The sequence below is a fragment of the Amblyraja radiata genome, chromosome 5, assembly GCF_010909765.2.
Source record: "Amblyraja radiata isolate CabotCenter1 chromosome 5, sAmbRad1.1.pri, whole genome shotgun sequence".
NCBI lineage: Eukaryota > Metazoa > Chordata > Chondrichthyes > Rajiformes > Rajidae > Amblyraja > Amblyraja radiata.
Genome location: NC_045960.1, coordinates 80,547,264 through 80,573,518, shown reverse-complemented (window position 1 = coordinate 80,573,518; position 26,255 = coordinate 80,547,264). Strand labels below are relative to the sequence as shown.

General features: G+C 40.8%; 1 protein-coding gene across 5 annotated transcripts in view; it reads right to left on the bottom strand.

The window, feature by feature from the left end:
- The window catches only part of rock2 (Rho associated coiled-coil containing protein kinase 2), a 167,372-nt gene continuing 141,117 nt past the window's right edge, over positions 1-26,255 (bottom strand). The window contains exons 25-34 of one of the 5 annotated variants that reach the window (XM_033021588.1): positions 23,636-23,827; positions 20,717-20,885; positions 18,522-18,725; positions 16,491-16,561; positions 14,479-14,567; positions 11,475-11,553; positions 11,070-11,337; positions 10,523-10,739; positions 6,742-6,799; positions 1-1,627 (exon numbers count right to left, since the gene is read on the bottom strand). In XM_033021588.1, the coding sequence (XP_032877479.1) occupies positions 6,760-6,799; positions 10,523-10,739; positions 11,070-11,337; positions 11,475-11,553; positions 14,479-14,567; positions 16,491-16,561; positions 18,522-18,725; positions 20,717-20,885; positions 23,636-23,827 (1,329 nt within the window). In that variant the 3' untranslated portion in view covers positions 1-1,627; positions 6,742-6,759. Of the gene's footprint in view, positions 1,628-6,179; positions 6,283-6,741; positions 6,800-10,522; positions 10,740-11,069; positions 11,338-11,474; positions 11,554-14,478; positions 14,568-16,490; positions 16,562-18,521; positions 18,726-20,716; positions 20,886-23,635; positions 23,828-26,255 lie in introns of all 5 variants that reach the window. The other 4 variants (XM_033021587.1, XM_033021589.1, XM_033021590.1 and 1 more) reach the window with 4 other exon arrangements.

Genomic DNA, 26,255 nt, shown 5'->3' with positions numbered 1-26,255 from the left:
TTGGAAGGCTACATAATGGTTTTATTGTCAAATATGTTTTACATTATCTTTAGCATACTGTAGTTGTATAAAACATGCATTTCAAGTTGATAGCCTTTATAAATACAATGGCCAAGCCAATATAAATTATGTATTTTTGTAAGATGACATGTAAAATATCTGTGCGAGTGCCCCATTTGCAAGGCCTCAGCTTCCCAGCTATTCAGAGTCCTCATAACAAACTACTGCAACCGTACTAGATTCTATACTACAGCTACAGTGTTAGAGAACTCCATTCAAACTTTAAAATACATCTACAGTATGACTTTAGTTAAATCATTTTAGAGTGTGAAAATCTTTATATGTACTGTGAGAATGTAGTAAAAATAACACAGATGCTCTTTTTTTTAGAAATAATGAAAATAAAACATCTAGACTGCTACACAAACCAAGGCAAATAAGGTTTCATAGCACTTAGTGACTCTAAAGGATTACGTTCCGTAAATTTTCTATTACAGTATTATCAAATGGGCCAAGAACATATCATTCCTTTTATAATTTTCAGTCTGCAATGGGTAGTAACAGTTTTACAATAACTAGTTGTTTTTTTTAAAGATTCCATACTTGAAATATTTTCTTCAATAATTTTATAGAAACATTCAAAATTGGCCAATGCAAATGCAAATGGTTACGTGTAAAAATAGTGCACTATTTTTCTTAACAATAAACTTTCATTTAATTCCCATTATGACAGTCATCAGTAAACTTCAATTTAACAAGGGCAAACATTTAGAAAAATGTTAAATTAAGGCGTTATTTCTGAAATGAAAATCATGGATTGCCCATCATAAAGTGTTTATTTATGACTGATAACATTCTCCAAAATTTCCTCAATCGAAAGGGCTGCAGTTTCCCCACAATCCTTTCAGATGCAGCTTCCTATAAAATGCTCATAAGCAAGTCTGTTAAACTCTATGGCTTTATACAAGTGCATAGATGCAACTGTGATAACAAAAGCTTCTTCTTTATACATACCATATGATGTATTGTGTGCCAAGACAACTGAAGGTTTCCTCTGACTAATTACTATTCTGCATAAAACTGTAAAGGTATGACTGACTTGGAAACTTCCAAAGCTCTCTTGGGCTGGTCGAACACAATTACTTCCACATGACCATTTGGTTTATTTGGTTTCGTATGTTGGTTGAACTGGTCACCACCTCTCAAATTCACCATTCTTTACAACACCCAAACTCTTGGACAGTGGTCTATTTACCCCAACCTATGTTCCAACCAATCTAGTGTGTATTTCACTTGGTTGCCAAGTAATATCACATCCAAGAAAGCTCTGCACAGTTCAGACATAAAAAGCAGCCTGGAGGTGTCTTTTACTCAACTTCTATTGCTGTCTGGGTCTGCAGCAGACCAATACTGTACCCAGGTTAAAATTCTACTTTGCTGCAAAGTGCTGTAAACCACTGTGATACTTTTGATACATAATCATTTTAGCTCACTCTTAAAAATAAATTGCAGCATTTTGTGCACCCTTGTTTGAATGTCAGAAAGTATATTACAGTCTCTTTTTTGTTTAACAATGAAACCCATTATCTTGAACCGTATGACTGCATTTCCCGAGAAGACAGGTTAGCTGAAAAAGAGAAAAGATAAATAGAATTAAAACATACCTAAATTAGAATACCAAAAGCAATTGCTTCTGTTAACAGCTATTTGAGTTAATGTATTTTTACGTTAACTTTTGTCAAGAGGACAAAAACAGTCGATCTACTTTTGGAAGATGCATCATGCTGGTAAGATACTGCAACTCCATCAAAATGTTCCTCACTAACGTCTTGTTAAAAAGCAAATGATGCAACGTTAACTAATTTGAGGAAGGACATTCTTGCTATTGAAGGGAGTGCAGCGTAGGTTCACGAGGCTAATTCCCGGGATGGCGGGACTGACATATGATGAAAGAATGGAGCGACTGGGCTTGTATTCACTAGAATTTAGAAGGATGAAAGGCTATCTTATAGTAACATATAAAATTATTAAGGGATTGGACACGCTAAATGCAGAAAACATGTTCCTGATGTTGGGGGAATCCAGAACCAGGGGCCACTGTTTAAGAATAAGGGGTAGGCCATTTAGAACTGAGAGGAGAAAAAAAAATTTCACCCAGAGAGTTGCAAATTTGTGGAATTCTCTGTCTCAGACGGCAGTGGGGGCCAATTCACTGGATGCATTCAAAAGAGAGTTAGATAGATCTCTAAGGGCTAGTGGAATAAAGGGATATGAGGAGAAGGCAGGAAAAGGGTACTGATTGTGAATGATCAGCCATGATCACATAGAAACACAGAAACATAGAAATTAGGTGCAGGAGTAGGCCATTCGGCCCTTCGAGCCTGCACCGCCATTCAATATGATCATGGCTGATCATCCAACTCAGTATCCCGTACCTGCCTTCTCTCCATACCCTCTGATCCCCTTAGCCACAAGGGCCACATCTAACTCTCTCTTAAATATAGCCAATGAACTGGCCTCAACTACCCTCTGTGGCAGAGAGTTCCAGAGATTCACCACTCTCTGTGTGAAAAAAGTTTTTCTCATCTCGGTTTTAAAGGATTTCCCCCTTATCCTTAAGCTGTGACCCCTTGTCCTGGACTTCCCCAACATCAGGAACAATCTTCCTGCATCTAGCCTGTCCAACCCCTTAAGAATTTTGTAAGTTTCTATAAGATCCCCTCTCAAACTCCTAAATTCTAGAGAGTATAAACCAAGCCTATCCAGTCTTTCTTCATAAGACAGTGCTGACATCCCAGGAATCAGTCTGGTGAACCTTCTCTGCACTCCCTCTATGGCAATAATGTTCTTCCTCAGATTTGGAGACCAAAACTGTACGCAATACTCCAGGTGTGGTCTCACCAAGACCCTGTACAACTGCAGTAGAACCTCCCTGCTCCTATACTCAAATCCTTTTGCTATGAAAGCTAACATACCATTCGCTTTCTTCACTGCCTGCTGCACCTGCATGCCTACTTTCAAAGACTGGTGTACCATGACACCCAGGTCTCGCTGCATCTCCCCTTTTCCTAATCGGCCACCATTTAGATAATAATCTGCTTTCCTGTTTTTGCCACCAAAATGGATAACCTCACATTTATCCACATTATACTGCATCTGCCAAACATTTGCCCACTCACCCAGCCTATCCAAGTCACCTTGCAGTCTCCTAGCATCCTCCTCACAGCTAACATTGCCCCTCAGCTTAGTGTCATCCGCAAACTTGGAGATATTGCCTTCAATTCCCTCATCCAGATCATTAATATATATTGTAAATAGCTGGGGTCCCAGCACTGAGCCTTGCGGTACCCCACTAGTCACTGCCCGCCATTGTGAAAAGGACCCATTTACTCCTACCCTTTGCTACTCTACCACATTGAATGGCAGTGCAGGCTCGAAAGGCCTAATGGCCTACTCGTGCAGCTATTGTCTATGTATCTATGTAACATAATACGATTGCCAGCAGACACATTTTAATACCTGCATCAGTGAAACTAAATTTACCCAATTTTCATCTTAGGGAACACAAAAACCATAATATAGCCTAAATTGTGATATAATAAGGAGCAATATAATGAGATTGTACTGTCAGCTAACTTCAGCATTGATTTTGAAGCTTTATCAAAGGATAAAGCACAGTCCCCCAAATTAGCAGCATGATGCTTCTGAAAAGCTCAATGAAAAAAAATCACCTTTATTGCCTTAAACTCTGCAAATCAAGAAAATACTGAGCGTGTGCAGGGAAGACAAAAAAAGCTTGTCATTCGCATGCTTATAATAAAACACACACGTATGTGATAATGGACTGTGCGGCCATAATTGAGAGCAATATTAGCTGCATATCCAGGCAAATTACTTTTACTTGGATAGGATTTATGACCGCTTAGAAAAACAGGGTTTATGAATTGGAGGTTTTTGCCAAACTGATTGTGAACTTTTTTTGAGGTGCTTAAGAAAACAGATGTTTGACATGCTGTATTTGAACTTTAGAGGTTTTTGCCAAGGTCCTGCATGGTAGGCTGGTCCAGAAAGTCAGGGAATATAAAGTCTAGAGTGTTTTGGCAAAATGGCTATCATTACCAAACCAAAATTGGCTTGGCGATAGGAACGAGGAGGAAGTGGTGGAGGTTTTTTTCCCCCCAACTAGAAGACTGTAACCAGTTGGGCACAGAAGGCATTGGTACAGGGTTGCTTATCACAAATATAAATAACTTGGAGAACAACGTCTGCGGCTGATAAGAAAGATTGCTGATGACGCATTCTGGTGGAGTTGTAGCTAGTGAGGATGGCTGCCCGAGGGCATAGGCTCAGATTATTGTCATATATACCCATGGGTGCAAAGAGATTCCTTGTTCACTTGAAACAGAGTGAACAGTATATGGCTAAGAAAGAACTGCAGATGCTGGAAAAATTGAAGGTGGACAAAAATGCTGGAGAAACCCAGCTGGTGAGGCAGCATCTATGGAACGAAGGAATAGGTGACGTTTCGGGTCGAGACCCTTCTTCAGACTGATATGGAGGGGCGGGAAGAAGAAAGGAAGAGGCGGAGACAGTACGCTGTGGGAGAACTGGGAAGGGGAGGGGAAGGAGGGAGAAAGCAAGGACTACCTGAAATTGGAGAAATCAATGTTCATACCGCTGGGGTGTAAACTGCCCAAGCGAAATATGAGGTGCTGCTCCTCCAATTTGCGGTGGGACTCACTCTGGCCATGGAGGAGGGCCAGGATAGAAAGGTCTGATTCGGAATGGGAGGGGGAGTTGAAGTGCTGGGCCACCGGGAGATCAGGTTGGTTAGTGCGAACCGAGCGGAGGTGTTGGGCGAAGCGATCGCCAAGCCTAACAGTATATGGTAATGACAGATATATAACAATAAATACGATAACAAATGCAAAACAACAGATTGGTGCAAAGATGTGTAATCTTTGCATGTAGTGCAAAAAGAAATACTAAAGTGCAAAAATTGAATCAGCAAATGAGGTGGAGCTACGAGTACATTGCAGCACCTCTGGGAAAGGGGCGTGAAACGGGTGATTTGTTCAGGAGTCTGATATCAAGCTGTTCATCAAGGTTTGAGGAACCTGTGCATCTAAGGCTTTGGTTCGCATAGATCCTAATTGTCATTGTCACACGGCAGTCATCAACGTGTTTCCTGATGAAATTGGTGACAAATGAGATATACTCATTCAGACACGAAGGAGCTTCAGATGCTGGTTTACAACAAAGACAAATTGTTAGAATAACTCAGCAGCAGATTCTCCAGAGATGTTGCCTAACCCTCTGATTTACTCCAACAGTGTCTACTCATTCAGACTGCATGGAGGCTTTGAACATGTTCCAGTCCACCGAGTCAACCCTCAACCTCCTCGAACTGTGCTGTATTAAACTTTGTTGATGCCTCACACTTCAATCTTTGCCTGTAGGCCAGCAGGAACAGCACTGACAGATGATCAAACCGGCTGAAATAAGGGTGCGGAATGAAGCAACAGGCTTGCTCAATGGTCGAGTAAACATCCTGCATGGGGAAAGGAAACATGCTGACAGTGTTGGGAGCATGTTCCTGAACCTCGTTTGATTGAAGTCAATGACAATGATGAATAAGAACATCATTGTTGTTGTCCAAAGGGAGTTGATCAGCTAAAGCTTGCTTGCCTCTATAGGCAGGGATATTGAGCTTTAAAGGTAAGAGAGTAAAATTTAAAAGAGATGTAAGGGTCAATTTTTTTTACACAAAGGGCGGTGAGTGCCTGGAACGCGCTGCCGGGGATGGTTGTTGAGGCAGATACGATGAGACTTTTGGAAAAACACATTGATATTGAGGGAATAGGGATATGAATTACGTGCAGACAAATAAGAGTTGGTCTTGGCATTGAATTCAGCAAAGACAATGTGGGCCTATGGGCCTATTCGTGCGCAGGACTGTTTCATGTTTTCTGTTCTATAATTTACAAAATCTATTGGCTTAAAGTATTGAACTCACCAGCCTACTTGTAAATAAAAAAAGCAACAAATTCAGACTGCATTGACGGAGAAAGAACAAAGCTCACTTTCTTTCAATTAATACTGATAGAGCACACGCCAAACCATGCTTCACTGAAAATACACTGCAAGACCTCAAACCCAATGCTTTTCAGATAGTTTACCCCATTCAGGTTAAAATAACTTCTTCAAAAATCAAAAACATCATCATCATCATCATCATCATCAAATGGCCAGTCCCAGTCTTTCAAGGCCATGTCAAGCAATCTGCAACAGTTCAGGGAAATGCACATCAATTCAGTGTCCACACTTTGCAGAAAATATTACTTTTCCTTCCTGTTGCACACTCCACTGTCTAGACTTTCAAACAGAAAACTGTATTTGGCAGGATACTGGAAGGCTGCTCAGCCTTGTAACCGAGTCTCGGCCGTACAGTGGCAGAAATAAAAAGCAATAGATCAAATGCAGAGGATAGCACGTGGTCAGTTACTTCCACCACTACAATTATTCAATCACATAGAAAAGTTGATTAAAATGCATAATTTTATTAACTGTATGAAAACAAGGCTGATGTTGTTTCTTTAGTTACAATTGTATAGTCTAATTTCAGTTTACTTGCAGATAAAGAAATTCATGCAAACATGCAGGACAAATGGTTAAGAGAAAATTGGTAAATTAATATTAATTACATGCTAAGCAAAATGAAAGTGAGTCTCTAAAACTTACTGATGCTATTAAAATATGTCAATGTAGGATGATTCGAAGAACAGGGCCAGAGTCAGAGCTATAAGAATAGCAACAAAGATGGAAATCGAGGCAAATATTTGCATGTTACAAATGTAACAAAATAAGCGAAAGTGAATATTAAACTTATTAATATTAAGGTTATGGAGAAATTATCACATGATCAAGGAGCATAATAAGGTACTACAGGTGCACAACCTTTTATCCGAAGATCCAAATAACTAAAACCTCCGAATAGCGGACATTTTTTCGGTCCTTGAAGAAAGGTCCTTGAAAACGTTCACCGAGGGCGGCCCGCAGAGGTGACAGCTGAACCTCCGGTCGGTCCTCGAAGAAAGGGGAACTAAATCCCCATTCATAAAAGAGAAGGTGAGGGTATATTGCGCGGGAGGGTTAATAATTGACAATATGCTGCTGCCTGCCCGCTGAGTTAAAAAGTTCCCACGGTAGACTCACGATACACAGTGTATCGTGAATCTTGCGTGGGAACTTTTTAACTCAGCGGGCAGGCAGCAGCAGATTGTCGCTCCCTTCAGTTTCACCCCACCTACACCCCTCTGCTTCCCGGCCATGTGTGTGACCCCTTCCCTCCCCTCTCCAGCTCCCCGCCCATTGCACCGGCGCGGGGGCTTTGCACTGTCTTCACGTCGGCAATGCCAGCAGGTCAGTGCCAGTCACCGGAGACGTCAGGACCAACGGGACACCGACCCCCAGGCCCACTGCAAGCACGGAGATCCCAGAGACCCACAGCCAGCAGCAGCCCAGCCCCGTTCCAACTCCAGAGGAAAACTGCAAACTGGCCGGAGACGTCAGGACCACCAGAAGCCGCTCCCCGATGGGCCGCTACGGCGACAAGTGGCAGTTCGCCCACAGCCCGAGCTGTGCCCCCTCATCGGGACACCGACCCCCAGGCCCACTGCAAGCACGGAGATCCCAGATCAGCAACTCCAGCCCAGCCCCGCTCCAGCTCCAGAGGAACACGCTCCCCGTATGGGCAGAAGCTGATGGTGTCCAAGGGAAGTCTTGTTCTTGGGGTCGCGCAGCTCGGGCTGTGGGCGAACTGCCACTTGTCGCCGTAGCGGCCCATCGGGGAGCGGATTCCTCTGGAGTTGGAGGGGGAGGGGGGTATTGTGCTGTTTGATCGCCCCCTACTATCCCAGGGACAGGGAGACAGGACGTTCACCGGGGGCGGCCCGCAGAGGTGACAGCGGAACCTCCGGTCGGTCCTCGAAGAAAGGGGAACTAAATCCACATTCATAAAAGAGAAGGTGAGGGTACATTGCGCGGGAGAGTAGGAATCCCAAGACAAAGTTGAGTGAGCGTTCACCGAGGGTGGCCCGCAGAGGTGACAGCGGAACCTCCGGTCGGTCCTGGAAGAAAGGGGAACTAAATCCCCTTCATAAAAGAGAAGTGGAGGGTATATTGCCCGGGAGGGTATATCGCCTACCTGGAAGAAACCGGACATTTTTTCTAGGATGTCGTCTGCACACCAAAGCTCACCAAAGCTCACGTTTGGCGCTAAACATGGCACGCCAAAGCTCACGTTAGGCGCCAAACGCACGTCGCCTCTACTGCACACGGATATAAGAGTGTGAAAATGTCGCCTTAGGCTGCCTAAGGGCATGTAGCCCCGCTAGGGTGACATGAGTGCGAGAGGTGATTCAATGCTGCGGTCACATTTACAAATTCAGGAATTCATTCAACACACTGCATTTCATACAGACATTTATTCTGCAAGAAAAAACTACATTGAAGACTCAAACTCGCGACCGAGGAACTGCCGGGATCAAGGCGCAAACTTGCGACCTTGCGGATATGAGCCGAGCACTCTACCACTGAGCCAGCCATTAAAATCTATGCTAAAAATGTTCCATTCCGAAGGCCGACAAATTCCGAATTACGAAAAGTGTCTGGTCCCAAGGCTTTCGGATAAAAGGTTGTGCACCTGTAGTTTCAATCGTTGGGCGGTAAGAATTTTGCTGATCTCAATCGATCCTTATTAGAAGCAGTATGGATGATTTCACACCGAGCTGGATTAACTCAGTTAAAGCTATTATTCCTTATTGTTACACAACAAACGAGAGCATTGTCAAATGGGACTGTGGTGCATTTTGATACCAATTTTTTGATTTATACTTAATCCCCAGCAAAATAATGCTCAGACTGTCAGTTCTTAATGAGTAATTAATAGAGTATAAGAATAAAAAGACTGCTTGGTGTTTAAATTGAGAAAGAAATAAAGAAAACCCAGGTATTTGGGCAACAAATAGAGATTAATGCAACAGTAGTTATTATATAAAATAAAAATGCAAAACAGTACATTTTAAAAACAGTTATCTTCCCCACTCTTTAAGAGCCATCGCAAGTATTGAACTATTTTCCAACCAAGGAAATACAAATGGTCCTCTTCAATTGAGAAATCAAGAAGTGTGGAGCCACGTACAGTTCTTGTAAACACATTACTGGGAAATGCAGACAATGGAACCACAGTTTAAAGGAGGCCGTGATTTGCAGAGTGCCTTATGATCAGAAATATTAAGAGTTTGAACTTTCTCGTCACATAAACCTCCCATGTTCCTTTCCCACCCTTACTAGGTGCAGCTATGTTCTCACTTCTTTTTTCGCCTTTTCCATTCACTCGCTTGCACCCTCCTCCCACAACTGTTATTTAGATTAATCACATTCCTCCACATGTCCATCATTCACACACCAACCCACCTGGGTTTCCTATCCCTTGGCCTAACTTGTACATCCTCGCCCCCACCTGGTTCCATCCGCCAGTTATCCCTCCCTCTCTGGTTCCACTTCCAACCTTCCAACGTCTATCTCAACCTTCCCCCTCCTCTCCCTAGCTTCATCTGCCTATTTAGTTTCTCAACTGTTTCCACCTATCAACTACTAGCTTCTGCCTCTCCCTCCCCTACCTGCATCCTTCAGCACATCCTCTCCCACCTCACCTGGTTCCATCTGTCATCTACCAGCCACCTTTTTCACCTCTCCTTCTCATCCCTTCATGTTGGCCACTTTCCCTCTGCACTCAGTACTGCTGTAGGATCTCCAACCAAAATATCAGCCGTCTCTGTTGATGCTGCTTGATCTAGTGTGCTCCACCAGTAACTTGTTTATTCCCTTATAATTTGTGCTGTTCACGATTTATATCAGTAATATGGATGAGAGAATCAAATGTAATATATTCAATGAAGCAGCAGTGTCATTTGAGAGAAAATATACGTGGGCTTCAGGGATGCAAAGTGAATCGGTACAAACATGGTAAATGTGGAAATCCACTTTGGTGCAATAAAATAGAATAATAATTTTATTGTTAAATGATGTGAGATTAAACGTGTCAGGCTGTTCAAAGGAGCCTGGTGATCTTAATACAAATTTTTTTTAAAGGTAGTGTGCAGGTGCAGTAGGTGATCAGGAAGGCAGATGGTGCATTCTCCTCTATAGCAAGAGGATAGGGTGTAAGAGTAAATGCTTCTCAATGAAAATATAGAGGACCCTGGTGGAATTGTATCTAGGATACTAATGAAGTTATTGAATTCAGCTACGCAAGTTGCCATGTTGAGATGTGAACTCTGAAGCTTGGGTATCTACAGCATTTATCTAAAACTAAAACTAAAATTTAAATTGTAAAGAGAATCTGCAGAGTGAGACACATTTGGGGAACACGGATTGTCTTCTGAGCATAAATGTCAGGGATGAATTAACTTTATGCAACTATGTCAAAAATCGCAAAATTAACACATCCTTAACTTACCTGGGTTTGGCTGCAGGAAGCTGTCGGCTTGGCCTTCTCATGGACTGGTTAGGTGGAACACGCATTGAGGACCGAGGTGAGGATCTATGGAAGTTGGGATCATGTGCAGGAGGTTTCTTTGGAATCTTTTTCACCAGTCGACTCACCCATTTCTGTTGATCCTCTGTTGAATTAGCTAATAACAGCAGGTCTTTTGCAGATGAAACATCATAATTTACTGCAAAAGATAAATATAGCTTAATGATTTTCGACTAAAGACAAATATAATTGTTGAATTTGCCACAGTAAACCGTTAAACCGTTCAAAGACTAAAGCATACGGAAGAAGAAATCAAAGGCCACAATCCCGTGACCAAAAGCAAAAATAGTTTCAAGTTATCCTTTCACTTTCTCCGTATTTTTAAAACGACGATGAAATTCCAGGTAATTCCTGTTTCCAAAACATCTTTGCAGGGAGACCTTTGAATTTCAAATTGTAAGCGAACTTGTAGTATATCTTTATGCTGCAATTGATACAATACAAAATGAAGATATATTTTGAATCTTACCTTTACAGGGCGCTATAAGATCCTCTTTTTTATCCATGTGATCTTTGTGGCATTTAATATGGCATCGGCGACACTCCAGAGCTGGTGGGGGTTTAAACATTTGCCACAATGGCTTTGGACAAGCCTCACAGTTAGTTGGGAAATGATAGAGGGTCGGTATAAATTCATGTCCTTTGTGAGGAATGTAGCTTGACTTTTCTCCCAAGGCAGGAGGCTCCACAGGAAACTCTTGTTCCTTCCTACTTTCCCCCTCATTAGCATAAAGGATCTAAGGATTATGCAACAGATATTTTAGTGCTAGTCAGTTATTACATTTAAAAGTATTGTAATCATGATCATTTTCAAGATTAATATCCTTTCATTGTACTTTAAATGGAGATATAATAGAGACGGAGATGCACTTACTTGAAATATTCTGGGAATCTCTTTGGCATCTGCTCTATATACATCACCCTGTGTAACCTGCCGAACATGGAAAAGTTTGCTGTGGAGAAAACAGCAAAATTAAAAATAATACACAACATTTCAGGTTTCTCTGGAACCAGCTCCTTACAATTTAAAAACCTACCTATTTAAAGACAAAAGAAAGTGAAAGTCACTTAAATCTGTGTCGGACAAATGCCCCTTTTAAAAAATCTCCTTCAGCCTTTGTCCTATCCCGAATTGATTTGGAGGGACTCGACCCGAAACGTCACCAATTCCTTCGCTCCATAGATGCTGCCTCACCCGCTGAGTTTCTCCAGCATTTTTGTCCACCTTTGGATTCTTTTCTCCGTAGTTTTGGATGGTGAAGGGAGTTTATAAAATGATATGCAGCATAAATAGGGAAGACAGGGTGGAAATGTCCAATACTTGAGCATGGTTTTAAGGAGAGGAGTAAATTTAAACAAGATTTGAGGGACGGTTTTTGATGCAGAATGATCAATGTCTGCAATGACTGAACTGACTAAATAACCCAAGTGTACTCTGAATTTATCATTTTCGCAATTAGGATAAGGAAAAGTAATGACAGATTTTAAGCGACCACTAAACAACAACATTTTATAGCAAAGAAGATTGTATCCATTCCCTCTGTACTTCAGTAAATGGCATACAAAGTAAACCACCATAAATTCAAGAAAACACTACAATTTTCAATACTAAATTGGCAGCAAGAGCCATTTTAGGTATGAAATGGCTGAAAAGCCCAATAGAAAGCTTATACAGCGCATTCAGAAAGCATTCAGACCTTCACTTTTTCCACATTTTGTTTACGTTACAGCCTTATTCTAAAATGGATTAAATTCTTTTTTTTTTAAATAAAAAAGTGAAAACAGGTGCTTAGAAATGTTTGCACAGTAATTAAAAAGAAATAACTGAAATATCACATTTACATAAGTATTCAGACCCTTTACTCAGTAGTTTGTTGAGGCAACTTTGGCAGTGATTACAGCCTCAAGTCTTCTTGGGCATGACGCTACAAGCTTGGCACACCTGTATTTGGGTCATTTCTTCCATTCTTCTCTGCAGATCCTCTCAAGCTATGTCAGTTTGGACGGGGAGCGTCGATGCACAACTTTTTTCAGGTCCCTCCAGAGATGTTCGATCGGGTTCAAGTCTGGACTCTGGCTGGGCCACTCAAGGACATTCACAGACTTGTCACGAAGCCACTCCTGCATTGTCTTGGCTGTGTGCTTAGGGTCGTTGTCCTGTTGGAAGATGAACCTCCGCCCCAGTCTGAGGTCCAGAACGCTCTGGAGCAGATTTTCATCGAGGATCTCTCTGAACTTTGCTCCGTTCATCTTTCCCTCAATCCTGACTAGTTTCCCAGTTCCTGCTGCTGAAAAACATCCCCAGCATGATGCTGCCACCACCATGCTTCACCATAGGTATGGTATTGGCCAGATGATGAGCGGTGCCTGGTTTCCTCCAGACGTGACGCTTGGCATTCAAGCCAAAGAGTTCAATCTTAGTTTCATCAGGCCAGAGAATGTTGTTTCTCAAGGTCTGAGTCTTTTAGGTGTCTTTTGGCAAACTCCAAGCAGGCTGTTGTGTGCCTTTTACTGAGGAGTGGCTTCCTTCTGGCCATTCTACCATTAAAGACCTGATTGGTGGAGTGCTGCAGATGTTGTTGTCCTTCTGGAAGGTTCTCCCATCTCCATAAAGGAACGCTGGAGCTCTGTCAGTGACCATCGGGTTCTTGGTCACCTCCCTGACCAAGGCCCTTCTCAGCCGATTACTCAGTTTGGCCGGGCGGCCAGCTCTATGAAGAGTCCTGGTGGTTCCAAAGTTCTTCCATTGTGCTCTTCGGGACCTGCAATGCTCAGAAATTGTTTGATACCCTTCCCCAGATCTGTGTCTCGACACAATCCTGTCTCGGAGGTCTACGGCCAATTCCTTTATCTTCATGGCTTGGTTTTTACTCTGACATGCACTGTCAACTGTGGGGCCATTATATAGACAGGTGTGTGCCTTTCCAAATCATGTAAAATCAATTTAATTTACAACTGGTGGACTCCAATCAAGTTGTAGAAACATCTCAAGGATAATCAATGGAAAGGGTCTGAATACTTGCATAAATGTGATATTTCAGTTATCCCTTTTTAATTACTTTAATTACGTGGGGCGGTGGTGTTCGGTGCAACAGTGATTTGAGGAGGTTGTGAAGTCTGTTCCCAGCTAGTTCTCCATGCTCCTAGTGTGTTGAAACCGGAGCTTAGAGGGTCGCTGCGTGACGGGAGAAGGGGCAGCGAGATGACAGGCGTTGAGGTCCCAGTTGCTGTGTTATATAGTTGGTGTTCGTGTAGCTGTTTGCACAAACTCTATCCAGGTAATCATAGAACATTGAACAGAACAGCACAGGAACAGGCCCTTTGGCCCATGTTGTCTATGTTGAACATGATGCCAAATTAAACGACTCCTGTCTGCCCACACAGGATCCATGTCCAGCCATCTATGCACATTCATGCGCCTATCCAAAAGCCTCTTTAATGCCACTATTGCATTTGCTTCCACCGCCTCCCCTGGCAGCATATTGCAGTTATCATTCTGCGTCAAAAATCTTCCCGCAAATCTCCTTTAAATTTACCTCCTCACCTTAAAACCATGCTCTCAAGTAATCGAAATTTCCACCGTCTTCCCTATTTATGCCACGTATCATTTTATAAACTCCCTTTACCATCCAAAGCTCCAGAGAAAACAATCCAAGTTTATCTAACCTCTCCTTGTATTCCAGTAAATCCTTTTTGCACCATCTCCAAACCCACCATATCCTTCCCTTAATGGGTGACCAGAACGTCAAACAATACTCCCTTTGTGATCACCGACTACCAAGCATAATGTGGATTCACCTCATGTGTCGAAGCCTTCTTTAATGTATCATTTACTCCCTTCATATTAAAACTTTGAATGAATAAAATTAGCTACTTACTCAATATCCAACACCATAGAAGGATTAGAAAACTCTTTGTCCTGCTCGCTGTCATAAAATAGGATCTTCTTACTGCTCACAATTACATACTGTAAAATAAAATAATAGTCATGTAGATAAATCCTGAATGGAACACTGAAATTTTGTAATATTAAAAATTTAAACCTATAAATTATCTAAGCCATATTTTTATTGAAGCACAACAACTTGTATTTATAAAATATCTTTTTCGTAGCAAAGACTGTCAATGGATATGATTCTTAAACAGACAGAAACAGATGGCAACATTTATAACCAGTGAAGAAAGCGAATGGTATGTTAGCATTCATAGCAAAAGGATTTGAGTATAGGAGCAGGGAGGTTCTACTGCAGTTGTACAGGGTATTGGTGAGACCACACCTGGAGTATTGTAAGTAAGTAAGTAAGTAAACTTTATTTATATAGCGCATTTTAAGCCAATTTGCATTGACCCCAAAGCGCTTTACATAATTTAAATAATAATAAGTTCCATTGCAAACCATAGAAAAAGGTTTTTAAAAAAAATGAATAAAAATGGACACAACATATTACAGGGTTCAACACAAACATCCCCCCACAGCAGAATCAAAACATTTCCACTGCGGGGGAAAGGCACCAGAAAGTTAAAACTGTGTACAGTTTTGGTCTCCAAATCTGAGGAAAGCCATTCTTGCCATAAAGGGAGTACAGAGAAAGTTCACCAGACTGATTCCTGGGATGTCAGGACTTTCATATGAAGAAAGACCGGATAGACTTGGCTTGTACTCGCTAGAATTTAGAAGATTGAGGGGGGATCTTATAGAAACGTACAAAATTCTTAAGGGGTTGGACAGGCTAGATGCAGGAAGATTGTTCCCGATGTTCGGGAAGTCCAGGACAAGGGGTCACAGTTTAAGGGATAAAGGGACCGAGATGAGAAAAACATTTTTCACACAGAGAGTGGTAAATCTCTGGAACTCTCTGCCACAGAAGGTAGTTGAGGCCAGTTCATTGGCTATATTTAAGAGGGAATTAGATGTGGCCCTTGTGGCTAAAGGGATCAGGGGGTATGGAGAGAAGGCAGGTACAGGATACTGAGTTGGATGATCAGCCATGATCATATTGAATGGCGGTGCAGGCTCGAAGGGCCGAATGGCCTACTCCTGCACCTATTTTCTATGTTTCTATAAGGAGGGCGGCTGGTCAAAAATAATAATAAATTGCCAAAGAGGATATTGTCATTTTAAAGCCAATTCAGGTGGATAAATTCCCAGAGTCTGATCAAATGCATCTTCAGTTGTGGAGGCCTTTGCAGAGGTAACTGCATAATCCTCAGCCACAGGTAGAGTCTGGAAGACTGGAGGGTGGTTAATGTTGTACCCTTATTCAAGAAGGTCAGGAAGGACAAGCCAGGGAACTAAAGGCAAGTGAACCTGATGCCAGTGGTGGGTAAGTTGTTGGAGGGGATTCTTACGAATAACATCTACGAGCATGTGGATAGGGAGGGATTAGGGATGGTCAGCATCTCACAAATCTGATAAGAGGTTTTTGGAGAGGTCACCAAGAGGATTGATGAACGCAGGGCAGTGGCAATTGTCTGTAGTAATTTAGCGAGGACTTTTGGCAACCGTATTTGTATACTTTGTCTTTCACAACAAATGCGATTAACCAAATTGGCTGGTTATTCTTTACAAAGTAAACTTACTGTAAAAATATTTCCATAGAGATTAAAAATAAGTTTTACTATTCCTGTTCCTGTTCAAGAGTCAAAACTTCCAAATAATATTTAGCAATCAGGTACCAAGATTATTTATCAAAGCTATAAGCAGGCATAGTATCCTCCCGTGTTGCAAACCACAAAAGATAGCTGGTACCATCTATTCTGTTACATGTACACTGCCACAATTTAAGAGATCTCTTTGTACGTAACACCCAATTAACATTCAAATAATATTTTAAATCAAGCTAAGGGCCAGCGTGCTGGGTAATTATTAATAGGGAACTTCTTTGCTCACCTGTTTCCTCCACAAAAACTTTTTTGTGTTATTTCTCATAGGCAAGGAAAGCCAGCCTTCGAGTCTAGATTCTAAAAAAAGAGAAAAGCAATTAAAACATTAACAGTTGACCAGAAATTCTGGGGATCAAAATGGGTGCCATCAGTAACTCTTACTCATATTTCTTTGGAGACAGGAGGCCAGTCAACTCAGTGAGTAAATGCCAGGTCTCAGAACACAAGCAACACTCCCCTCGTCACACATTTACCTCTCTACAAACATGCCCTCTCTCGCAGATTCTCCTTCCTGTATCTCATGTTGAAGTTATTTACTGCATGTCCTTGGGATGTGGGAGAAAGTTAAGACTTTCAAGGAAACCCCCACTCAGGGTAAATATGCAAGTTGCACACAATCAGCATTGAAAGTATTCAACCTAGTTGCCTGGAGCATTTTCAACAATAGATTTGTATATTCTGAAAATGTCAGATTTCACTTTGAATTTGGAAGAAAGCCGTGGAAAATATCTGCCAGAGTGAATGTCAGTCTCAAACTAAAGTTTGATACCTACAACCGATGGTATTAGAAGAGACTGGGAACAAGAACTAGCTATAAAAATTTCAAAAGAGAGCTGGGATAGACACTTACTATATGTGCATAAATGCTCGATCAACGTACGACATACTCTAATTCAATTCAAAACATTACATAGACTATATTATTCAAAAACGAAAATAAATAAACTTTTCCCCAATGTCTCACCCACTTGTGATAAATGTCAGTCACAAGAAGCTACCATAGCGCACTCTTTTGTTTTTTGTATAAAAATCCAAAAATTCTGGAACGAAATATTTGAAATCTTCACAAAATTAATTGAAATAAAACTTGTACCAAAAGCAGAATGGATCATTTTTGGAATATCAGACGGTAACCCCGAACTAAACGTGTTTCAAAAGAACTTACTTAATTACGGGCTAATAATGGGAAAAAAGCTTATACTCAAATTCTGGAAAAACACTCCAATATCAACAATAAAAATGTGGATTTCAAACATGTTCGAAACATTACACCTGGAAGAGATGAGACTCCTCCTAGCAGGCAAAGCAGACCACTTCCAAAAGTCGTGGTCTGCATTTATGGAACTATTACAAGCATAAGGTGCAATAGTAATTAAAAAAATAAATGGTACCAGGATCTGGTAACGGGGGTAATAAAAACACACAAAAAAAAAAACCCACGGTTGGTATATCCTTTTTTGCGGAGTTTTGTGTTATAATAGAGCGATTGTTTCTCCTTTTTTTTCTTTTCTTTCTAGGGTCTATTTCCTTTCTTTACTTCCTTCTCTAACTTCTTCTCTAAGGGGCTTTCTTTTCCCAACACTTTCCTGCACCTTCACGACTCTTGCTCACTTTCCTTACTTCTTTTATTTCTACCTTTTTTAAAGCTCGAAAAACGAAGTGGTACAACAAATGTAATAAGATATATGTGATGTGTATTACTGTAATTTACTGTACTTCTAATAAAAATAAATTTAAAAAAAAAACTAAAACTAAAGTTTGGAGGAAAACCACATAACTAAAACCTGCTAATGGATAAAAATTTGACATCCAAATTAGAATTGGAAATTGTGTAAGTAACTGCACCTCTCATTTTAACCCATTTCGAACAGAAAATAGCTTTACCAACCTGGAATTTGCATTTTAAGCCAAAACATAAAGCCATATAATTAACATTCAAGGTTAGGTTGATCAGCTAAGCCAATAATTTAAATAAAAGTTAATAAGGTTATATTTCAGCCCTTTCACCATCTCCTTTGGATGAAGATACAGATAGAAATGTAATTCCTACAGGTAGATCAATACCAGTAAGCACAATAGATATTTAAATTAGTTTTTGCAGCACATTAACTAAATTTTCTTCTGCATTTTCATTCATGCATTTTCCTCACACAACATTCAGTTTCAATCATTGTTACAAAGAACGTTAGACAAACTCTAATATCTGCGTTTTAATTAAAATAAAAACAAAAGGTGTTTGTCACATGCAGTACATCACCTGCGGAATCAGGTTCAGATTCAAGCTCAGGTTCAGAGTCAGACTGTGCGTGTACAATGGGCTCTGTGCCGTCGTCTGAGTCAGACTCAGAATCAAAACCATGGAGGTGAGAATAAGAGGGCTTAGTATCAATGGTGACGGAAGTGGAAGAACGCTTGTAGCTAAAAGACATGGACTCCGTGGTGTGAGATTGAGTGATACGAACTGAGAAAACCAAGGTGACAAGACAAGTAGAAAAGTGAAGATGATTATTTTTCACTATTTTAGTTAGTGCAGAAAAGAATAAAACATCAACTAAAGTGAACAGAAATAGTCAGGTAGTAGAGGAAGAACAAAAATAAGTTATTGCATACAACATTTCAGTTTGCAGAATGTACTTTATGGTTGGATGAAACTACCATTTTTCAAACTAAAATAATTATTTTGCATCTCTGAAAAAAATCTCAGTTCCACACTTACTGATGTAAGAGTGCCATAAGTTTTTTTTCATAGATGAAAAATTTGTACCTGTATATTGTTCTAAACAATGGATTTCTACTATCATTCGGTCAGCGTAAAGACATTTTGCTGTCTAACACTTCATTGAGAGCGCAATTTATTCTGCATTTTCATGCCTGCAGGAATAGATCAGGACTTGCTATATGAAATCAATAAAGTAATAATTTCAGTTTATTAATTTAATTTAAAACTAACATTAATTATTTTACGATAAACACGATTAATGAAGTAAACCAAATTTCAGAAAGGGTGGCGTTAAATAAACAGGATGTCGAGAATGTTGCTAAAAATTAGTTAGCAGTCAGGAAGAGGCAGACCACCTCAGTCCCATTGAGCACTCATCCAGTACGATACAAACTGCATTATGATTCTCATTCCAGCATTAAAAGTGCAGAATGTGTTGTTGGAGAGGGTTGGAGAGGAGATAGCAATTTGAAAGGATAGAGCAACTGTCTGTGAATGAAGACTGCAATGAAGAATGCAATGAAGACTGAGCTACTGTCATCAGTTTTAAGGAGTGGAATAATTGATTCCATTCCATATCACAAAGTATTATCACAAAATATCTTCACATAAGTCCAGGACAGGGGGTCACAGCTTAAGGATAGAGGGGAAATCCTTTAGGACCGAGATGAGAAAAACATTTTTCACACAGAGAGTGGTGAATCTTTGGAACTCTCTGCCACAGAAGGTAGTTGAGGCCAGTTCATTGGCTATATTTACGAGGGAGTTAGATGTGGCCCTTGTGGTTAAAGGGATCAGGGGGTATGGAGAAAAGGCAGGTACAGGATACTGAGTTGGATGATCAGCCATGATCATATTGAATGGCGGTGCAGGCTCGAAGGGCCGAATGGCCTACTCCTGCACCTATTTTCTATGTTTCTATGTATAAGATTAGTTGATATTATTAAAGATTATGTGGTGGTTTGACAGACAAAAACAGGAGGGGAGCTCAGGTAAGTGTGTATCAACAGCTTAAGATGTATATGGGGGCATTTCTTCAGAATTATAAAAGTATGGAATTCGCCGCACAGAGCTATGGATGAGCTAGCAGGTCTATTCAAGACTACGATTATTGAACAACAAAGAAATCAAGCATTAGGCGGATCAGACAGGAAATACTGAAGATCAGAGTATGGATGGCAAAACAATCTATGCCTGTTCCATTCTTTATATTCTGAAGAGATTAAAGAACAATAAATAACAATGACTTCAAGAGGACTGAGAGAAAGCAGAATAAAGATGAAGTTTGAAAACAGGGAGGAAAAGTGCCATTTAGTTGAGTATAAAACAGCCAAGTTATCTTGTCAAGAAAATATTCATGGCACTTGGACAGGTGGTGTAGAAACAAGGATTTTAACTGAAAGAGAATTTCACCAAACACAAATTTAAAAGACGAGCAAGCTCTCGGAATATAAAGGGCCAGATCACAGTATGATGTGACAGTAAAAGCCTATCTGCAACCACAATAGAAATAAAAGGGGAAATACTTAATTTACAAGTTTGATCAATTTCCACCATAACACAACGTTGAAGCAATTATTTATATTAAGTCCTACGGGATTTGTTAGGTACATTGTAACATTGGCTATCATGCTAAATCAATATTCAATAATTCTGCTGGAATATTACCACATTTTCAAAATTAATTACAAGGACATGTTTTTTATTTATTTCAGGGAGTAAGACATACGTACCAGGAAATCCATCATCTACTTCTGCATCGCCAGGACCACTGCCAATACTAGTAGTATCTAGACTAACATGAATTAATTGCAGTTGGGAACGTAGCTGTTCAATATCACTGTCTTTGCTGTCTAGTGCCATCTGCAGTTCAATTCGCACCTGGCTTTCATCTGCAATTTGCTGTGATAAGATTAAGTTTATCAATGAATTGTGCATATTTACACCAACTAATCCAGAAAACCCCACCATAAAACACCAGTTCAAATAGTTAAACATATGGCTCACCACTAACTTAAATCACATCTATGTTTCTGCTTCACTAAGAGATTTACTTTAGATTTATTTCAATATTTTTCTTGATTAAAGCTCTTCAGTTTGCTTTCATTTCTAGTCTTTCTACACAATGGATATTTTCTACATTTTAGTTGACGATAAACTGCTTCCTAATCTCTTCTTGTGACATCATTATCATTACTTCCATAAGAAATAAAGATGAACAATTTTATCATGATTGCTTCCCGATCACCAACTTTTTCACTACCCTAGCACAACTGATAGGATTGTTCAAATTGTTCCAAGACAAAACACGTCTTTCATTATTTGGAGAATAAAAAATAATTCCACCCATTAAACCTATTACTGCATCCTTGGCTGAATCACTGATTTATTTTTTTACCATTTCATATTCTTATTTCCACCACCCCATGCCACCTTGCACAAGCCATTATTATTTTTATTTTTTTAAATCCATTTGATAGACCCGGTCGAGACTCTTCATCACATTCTATTCAGAGATAAGGACAACTCTTTTTGAAGATTCTTTTTCCGATCCATTTAATAATCCTTAGTTCTTCCTCTAATAGGAATATAGTAAAAAGTTTCTACATCTCAGCAAGTTACGCACCCCCAAAACGTACTCTCCCATTAATACCTACTTGTCACCAAATGCTGCATGATCAAAGATCTAATTTTCAAGTAATCTTACTTCACACATATTTTAAGCACGTTAACAACTCAAAACTTCCACACTCTGTGGAAACTGTACTTCATTGCTCCATCACCAGATATTACTAAGGAAATTAACTGAAATAACTACTGTCCATATACTGAATATAAAATGTTATAGCCCACTTCTGCATTTGTGGTTATCTATAGAATTAGTCTACCGAAAATGAGAGGCACATGCGCTGTAACATCATTATACAGTGCCATCCATAATGTTTGAGACAAAGACCCATCATTTATTTATTAACCTCTGTACTCCACAATGATATATGTATTAGAAAAAAAAATCACATGTGGTTAAAGTGCACATTGTCAGTTTTTAGTAACGGATATTTTTATACATTTTGGTTTCACCATGTAGAAATTGCAGCTGTGTTTATACATAGTCCCCCCCCATTTCAGGGCACCATAATGTTTAGGACACATGGCTTCATGGGTGTTTGTAATTGCTCAGGTGGGTTTAATTGCCTCCTTCATGCAGGTATAAGAGAGCTCTCAGCATCTAGTCTCCTCCAGTCTTTCCATCACCTTTGGAAACTTTTATTGCTGTTCATCAACATAAGGACCAAAGACGTGCCAATGAAAGTCAAAGAAGTCATTATGAGACTGAGAAATAAGAATAAAACTATTAATGACATCAGCCAAACCATAGGCTTACCAAAATCAACTGTTTGGAACAACTGTTAAGAAGAAAGAGAACACTGGTGAGCTTACTAATCGCAAAGGGACTGGCAGGCCAAGGAAGACCTCCACAGCTGATGACAGAAGAATTATCTCTATAATAAAGACAAATCCCCAAACACCTGTCCGACAGATCAGAAACACTCCTCAGGAGTCAGTTGTGGGTTTGGCAATGACTACTGTTCGCAGAAGACTTCATGAACAGAAATACAGAAGCTACACTGTAAGATGCACTGGTTAGCCGAAAAAATAGGATGGCCAGGTTAGTTTGCCAAGAAGTAATTAAAAGAGCATACACAGTTCCGGAAAAAAGTATTGTGGACAGATGAGATGAAGATTAACTTATATCAGAGTGATGTCAAGAGCAAAGTTTGGAGGAGAGAAGGAACTGCCCAAGAGCCAAAGCATACCACCTCATCTGTGAAACACAGTGGTGGGGGTGTTATGACCTGGGCATGCATGGCTGTTGAAGGTACTGGTTCACTTATCTTCATTGATGATACAAATGCTGATGGTAGTAGCATAATTAATTCTGAAGTGTATAGACATATCCTATCTGCTCGAGATCAAACTAATGCCTCATAACTCATTGGCTGGCGGTTCATTCTACAGCAAGACAATGATCCCAAACATACTGCTAAAGCAACAAAGGAGTTTTTCAAAGCTAAAAAATGGGCAATTCTTGAGTGGCCAAGTCAATCATCCGAACTGAACCCAATTGAGCATGCCTTTTATATGTTGAAGAGAAAACTGAAGGGGACTAGCCCCACGAACAAGCATAAGCTAAAGATGGCTGCAATACAGGTCTGGCAGAGCATCACCAAAGAAGACACCCAACAACTGGTGATGTCCATGAATCGCAGACTTCAAGCAGTCATTGCATGCAAAGGATATGCAACAAAATACTAAACATGACTACTTTCAATTCTGCTATAATTTCTACATGATGAAAGGAAAATGGATAAAAATGGCCTTTATTAAAATCTGTGCACTTTAACCACATGTGATTTTTTCTATTACAAATCTCAAATTGTGGAGTACAGAGGCAAATAAATAAATAAATGATAGGTCTTTGTCGCAAACATTATGGAGGGCACTGTAGGTCGTTGTAACAAAACAAAGCATCAGAAATAGAATTACTGTGACATAATAACATGGACAGAATCTGTACATTTCACAACTGGGTCTTAATTTTTTTTAAATTCTGTCTATGCCTGCATAGCGAACTTCATGCATCATCTTACCGCTTGCATTTCATTGAGCTCTCTCTGGTATTTGATCATCATTTGTGTTAATTTTTCCCGCTCTGACCTTAGCTCCAATTGCAGTTTTCGATTTTCTTTTTCTTTTTTACGAACATCAGTGTCATTTCCTCGCCTCCCATGGTCCTTCTTCATATCCTTACGATTCATAATTTCAGCTAATTTATTGACAGCCTAAAAAACAAAACATAATTTCATGACAATCTCCATTTGAGAATGTAATCTCTTCAGTAAATAATTTGTCCACTGAGAAATCCTGGTGCATACCTAAAAAGATCTTTCACTTAGAGATGCAGTTATGAAATACATTTCTGAATAATTTAATGAACTTTGTCATCTCCAACCTTCAGCATTATCTAACGTAGCAGATTTGACTCGAGTATTCTTATATTATTTGCATCTCAAATAAAAATTTCTGTTACAAAGGTCTTTTAAAGATAAACATGTGTATATATGTGCTAACATAATCGATACATTCAAATTATTCACTCAGCTTTTTTATAAAATAGCTAGTTTATCATGCAAACAATGACAATGTCTGTGCGCTTATATTCCAATTCGTATGCAGTAGTTATAGGAGATGACACTGTTCTCTGTCACAAAGACAGAATTTCTCAAGACGGTATTGCTTGCATGGTGCTACGGTTAGGGAGACCTCTTCTGGGCTGGATATAAACCTGGAGTGAGAGGGCAGTATCCAGTTGTCATGGTCCACAGAAGTACTGACAACACAAGTAGGATGAGAAAAAGTGTTCTACTGTGCTCTATATATTGCACTTAAGTTTGACGATTGTATTTATGTATAGTGTTATATGACCAAATTGGATAACATGCAAAGCAAAGTTTTTCATTGCACCTCAGTACATGTGACAATAATAAACCTAAACCTGATAATTGGCAACAAGCAAAGAAGGATTAGAGAGGCACCCAAATGGCTCAAAGCATGGTATGGTAGAAATGGGGTCAGATTCACTGGTAACAGCACAGGGAAAGGTGAGAGCCGTTCCACTGGAATAAACTTTCCTTGAATTGCGCTGGGACCAGTGTCCCGGTAAATAAATCACATGAATAAGGTTGCGGACAGGAAGGGCTCAAAAAACAGGATGTTTAATAAATCAAGAGGAAGTGAGTGGGCAGTGGCACAGGATTCGGAGGGGGGTTTTTGACAAGCAAAGTGCCGGGACAGAAAATGTACACAAAAGTATGCAACACAGTGCAAATCGAGAGATAGTAAAAACAGAAAAAAAACAATGCATAACAGTCTATATGAATGCAAAACGGGACAGACAGCAACCTGCAAGTACCATCTGATAACCGAGATGCAGTTGCATGGTGCTGAATATTTTAGGTTACATCTTCCAGAAGAAAGGAAAAGGAGGCAGGATAGGATTATTAACCACAGAAGGTACAAGAGCAGCATTACGTCATGACAGAGAAAGTGCATGATAGCGTAGAATTGGTTTGGGTTGAAATCACGAATAACAGAAGATATATGGGAGGATAACGGGAACCCCCGTTCGTCACGGAGCTGGAGCTGCTGTCTGTGAAGCAATCCCCGTTCCAGCGCAGTTCCGCAGAAACAGTAGGTACAGCAAACACAGTACGTGGAAACAAAGAGGAAGCCTCCATTGTGTCTGGAAACGTGGCCGGCGGGCAGGACTTCAGGTCAGACTGAAGCGCAGGGGACTTCGGCCCCTCTCCCCTACTATCCTACTGGCAAATGCACAGTCCCTTGAAAACAAAGTGGAGGACTTAAGGCTACTTTATCAAAGGGAGCTGAGGGAATGCTCTGTGTTCTGTTTCACAGAGACATGGCTCACCCCCAGCTCCCCAGACTCAGCGGTCCAGCCTGAAGGGTTCTCCATCCACCGTATGGACCGTACACTGGCATCTGGGAAAGGGAGAGGAGGGGGCGTCTGCCTCATGGACAACTCTGCGTGGTGCTCAGACGTGGCAGTCCTGTCCAACTCCTGCTCTCCACACCTCGAACATCTGACGGTGAAGTGCCGTCCCTTCTACCTTCCGAGGGAATTCACCTCCATCATCCTGACCGCTGTCTACATCGCACCCCAGGCAGACATCCGTCTGGCACTGGAGGAGCTGCACGCCGTGGTCAACAAACACCAGACTTCTTACCCCTAGGCATTTACCATCATTGCTGGGGTCTTCAATAAGGCAAACATAACGAAATTACTCCCTAACTTCCACCAACATGTCTCCTGCTGCACCAGAGGACCAAACACCCTCGACCACTGCTACACCACCATCAAGAATGCCTATCGCTCTATCCCCCGCCCTCACTTCGGTAAATCCGCCCATACCGCGGTGCTGCTTCTTCCTGCCTACAGGCAGCAATTAAAGAGCGCACCCCCAGAGGTGAGGCCAGTACAGAGCTGGTCGGGGGGGGGGGGGGGGGGGGGGGGGGGGGGGGTGGGGTGGGGGGCAGAGGAACAACTCCAGGACTGTTTGGAGTCTGTAGACTGGGCAATGTTCAAGGACTCGGCAACGGACTTGAACGAATACGCCACAGTCGTTACAGACTTCATTAAGAAATGTGTGGAGGACTGCATCCCCACCAAAACCTTCCGAGTGTTTCCCAATC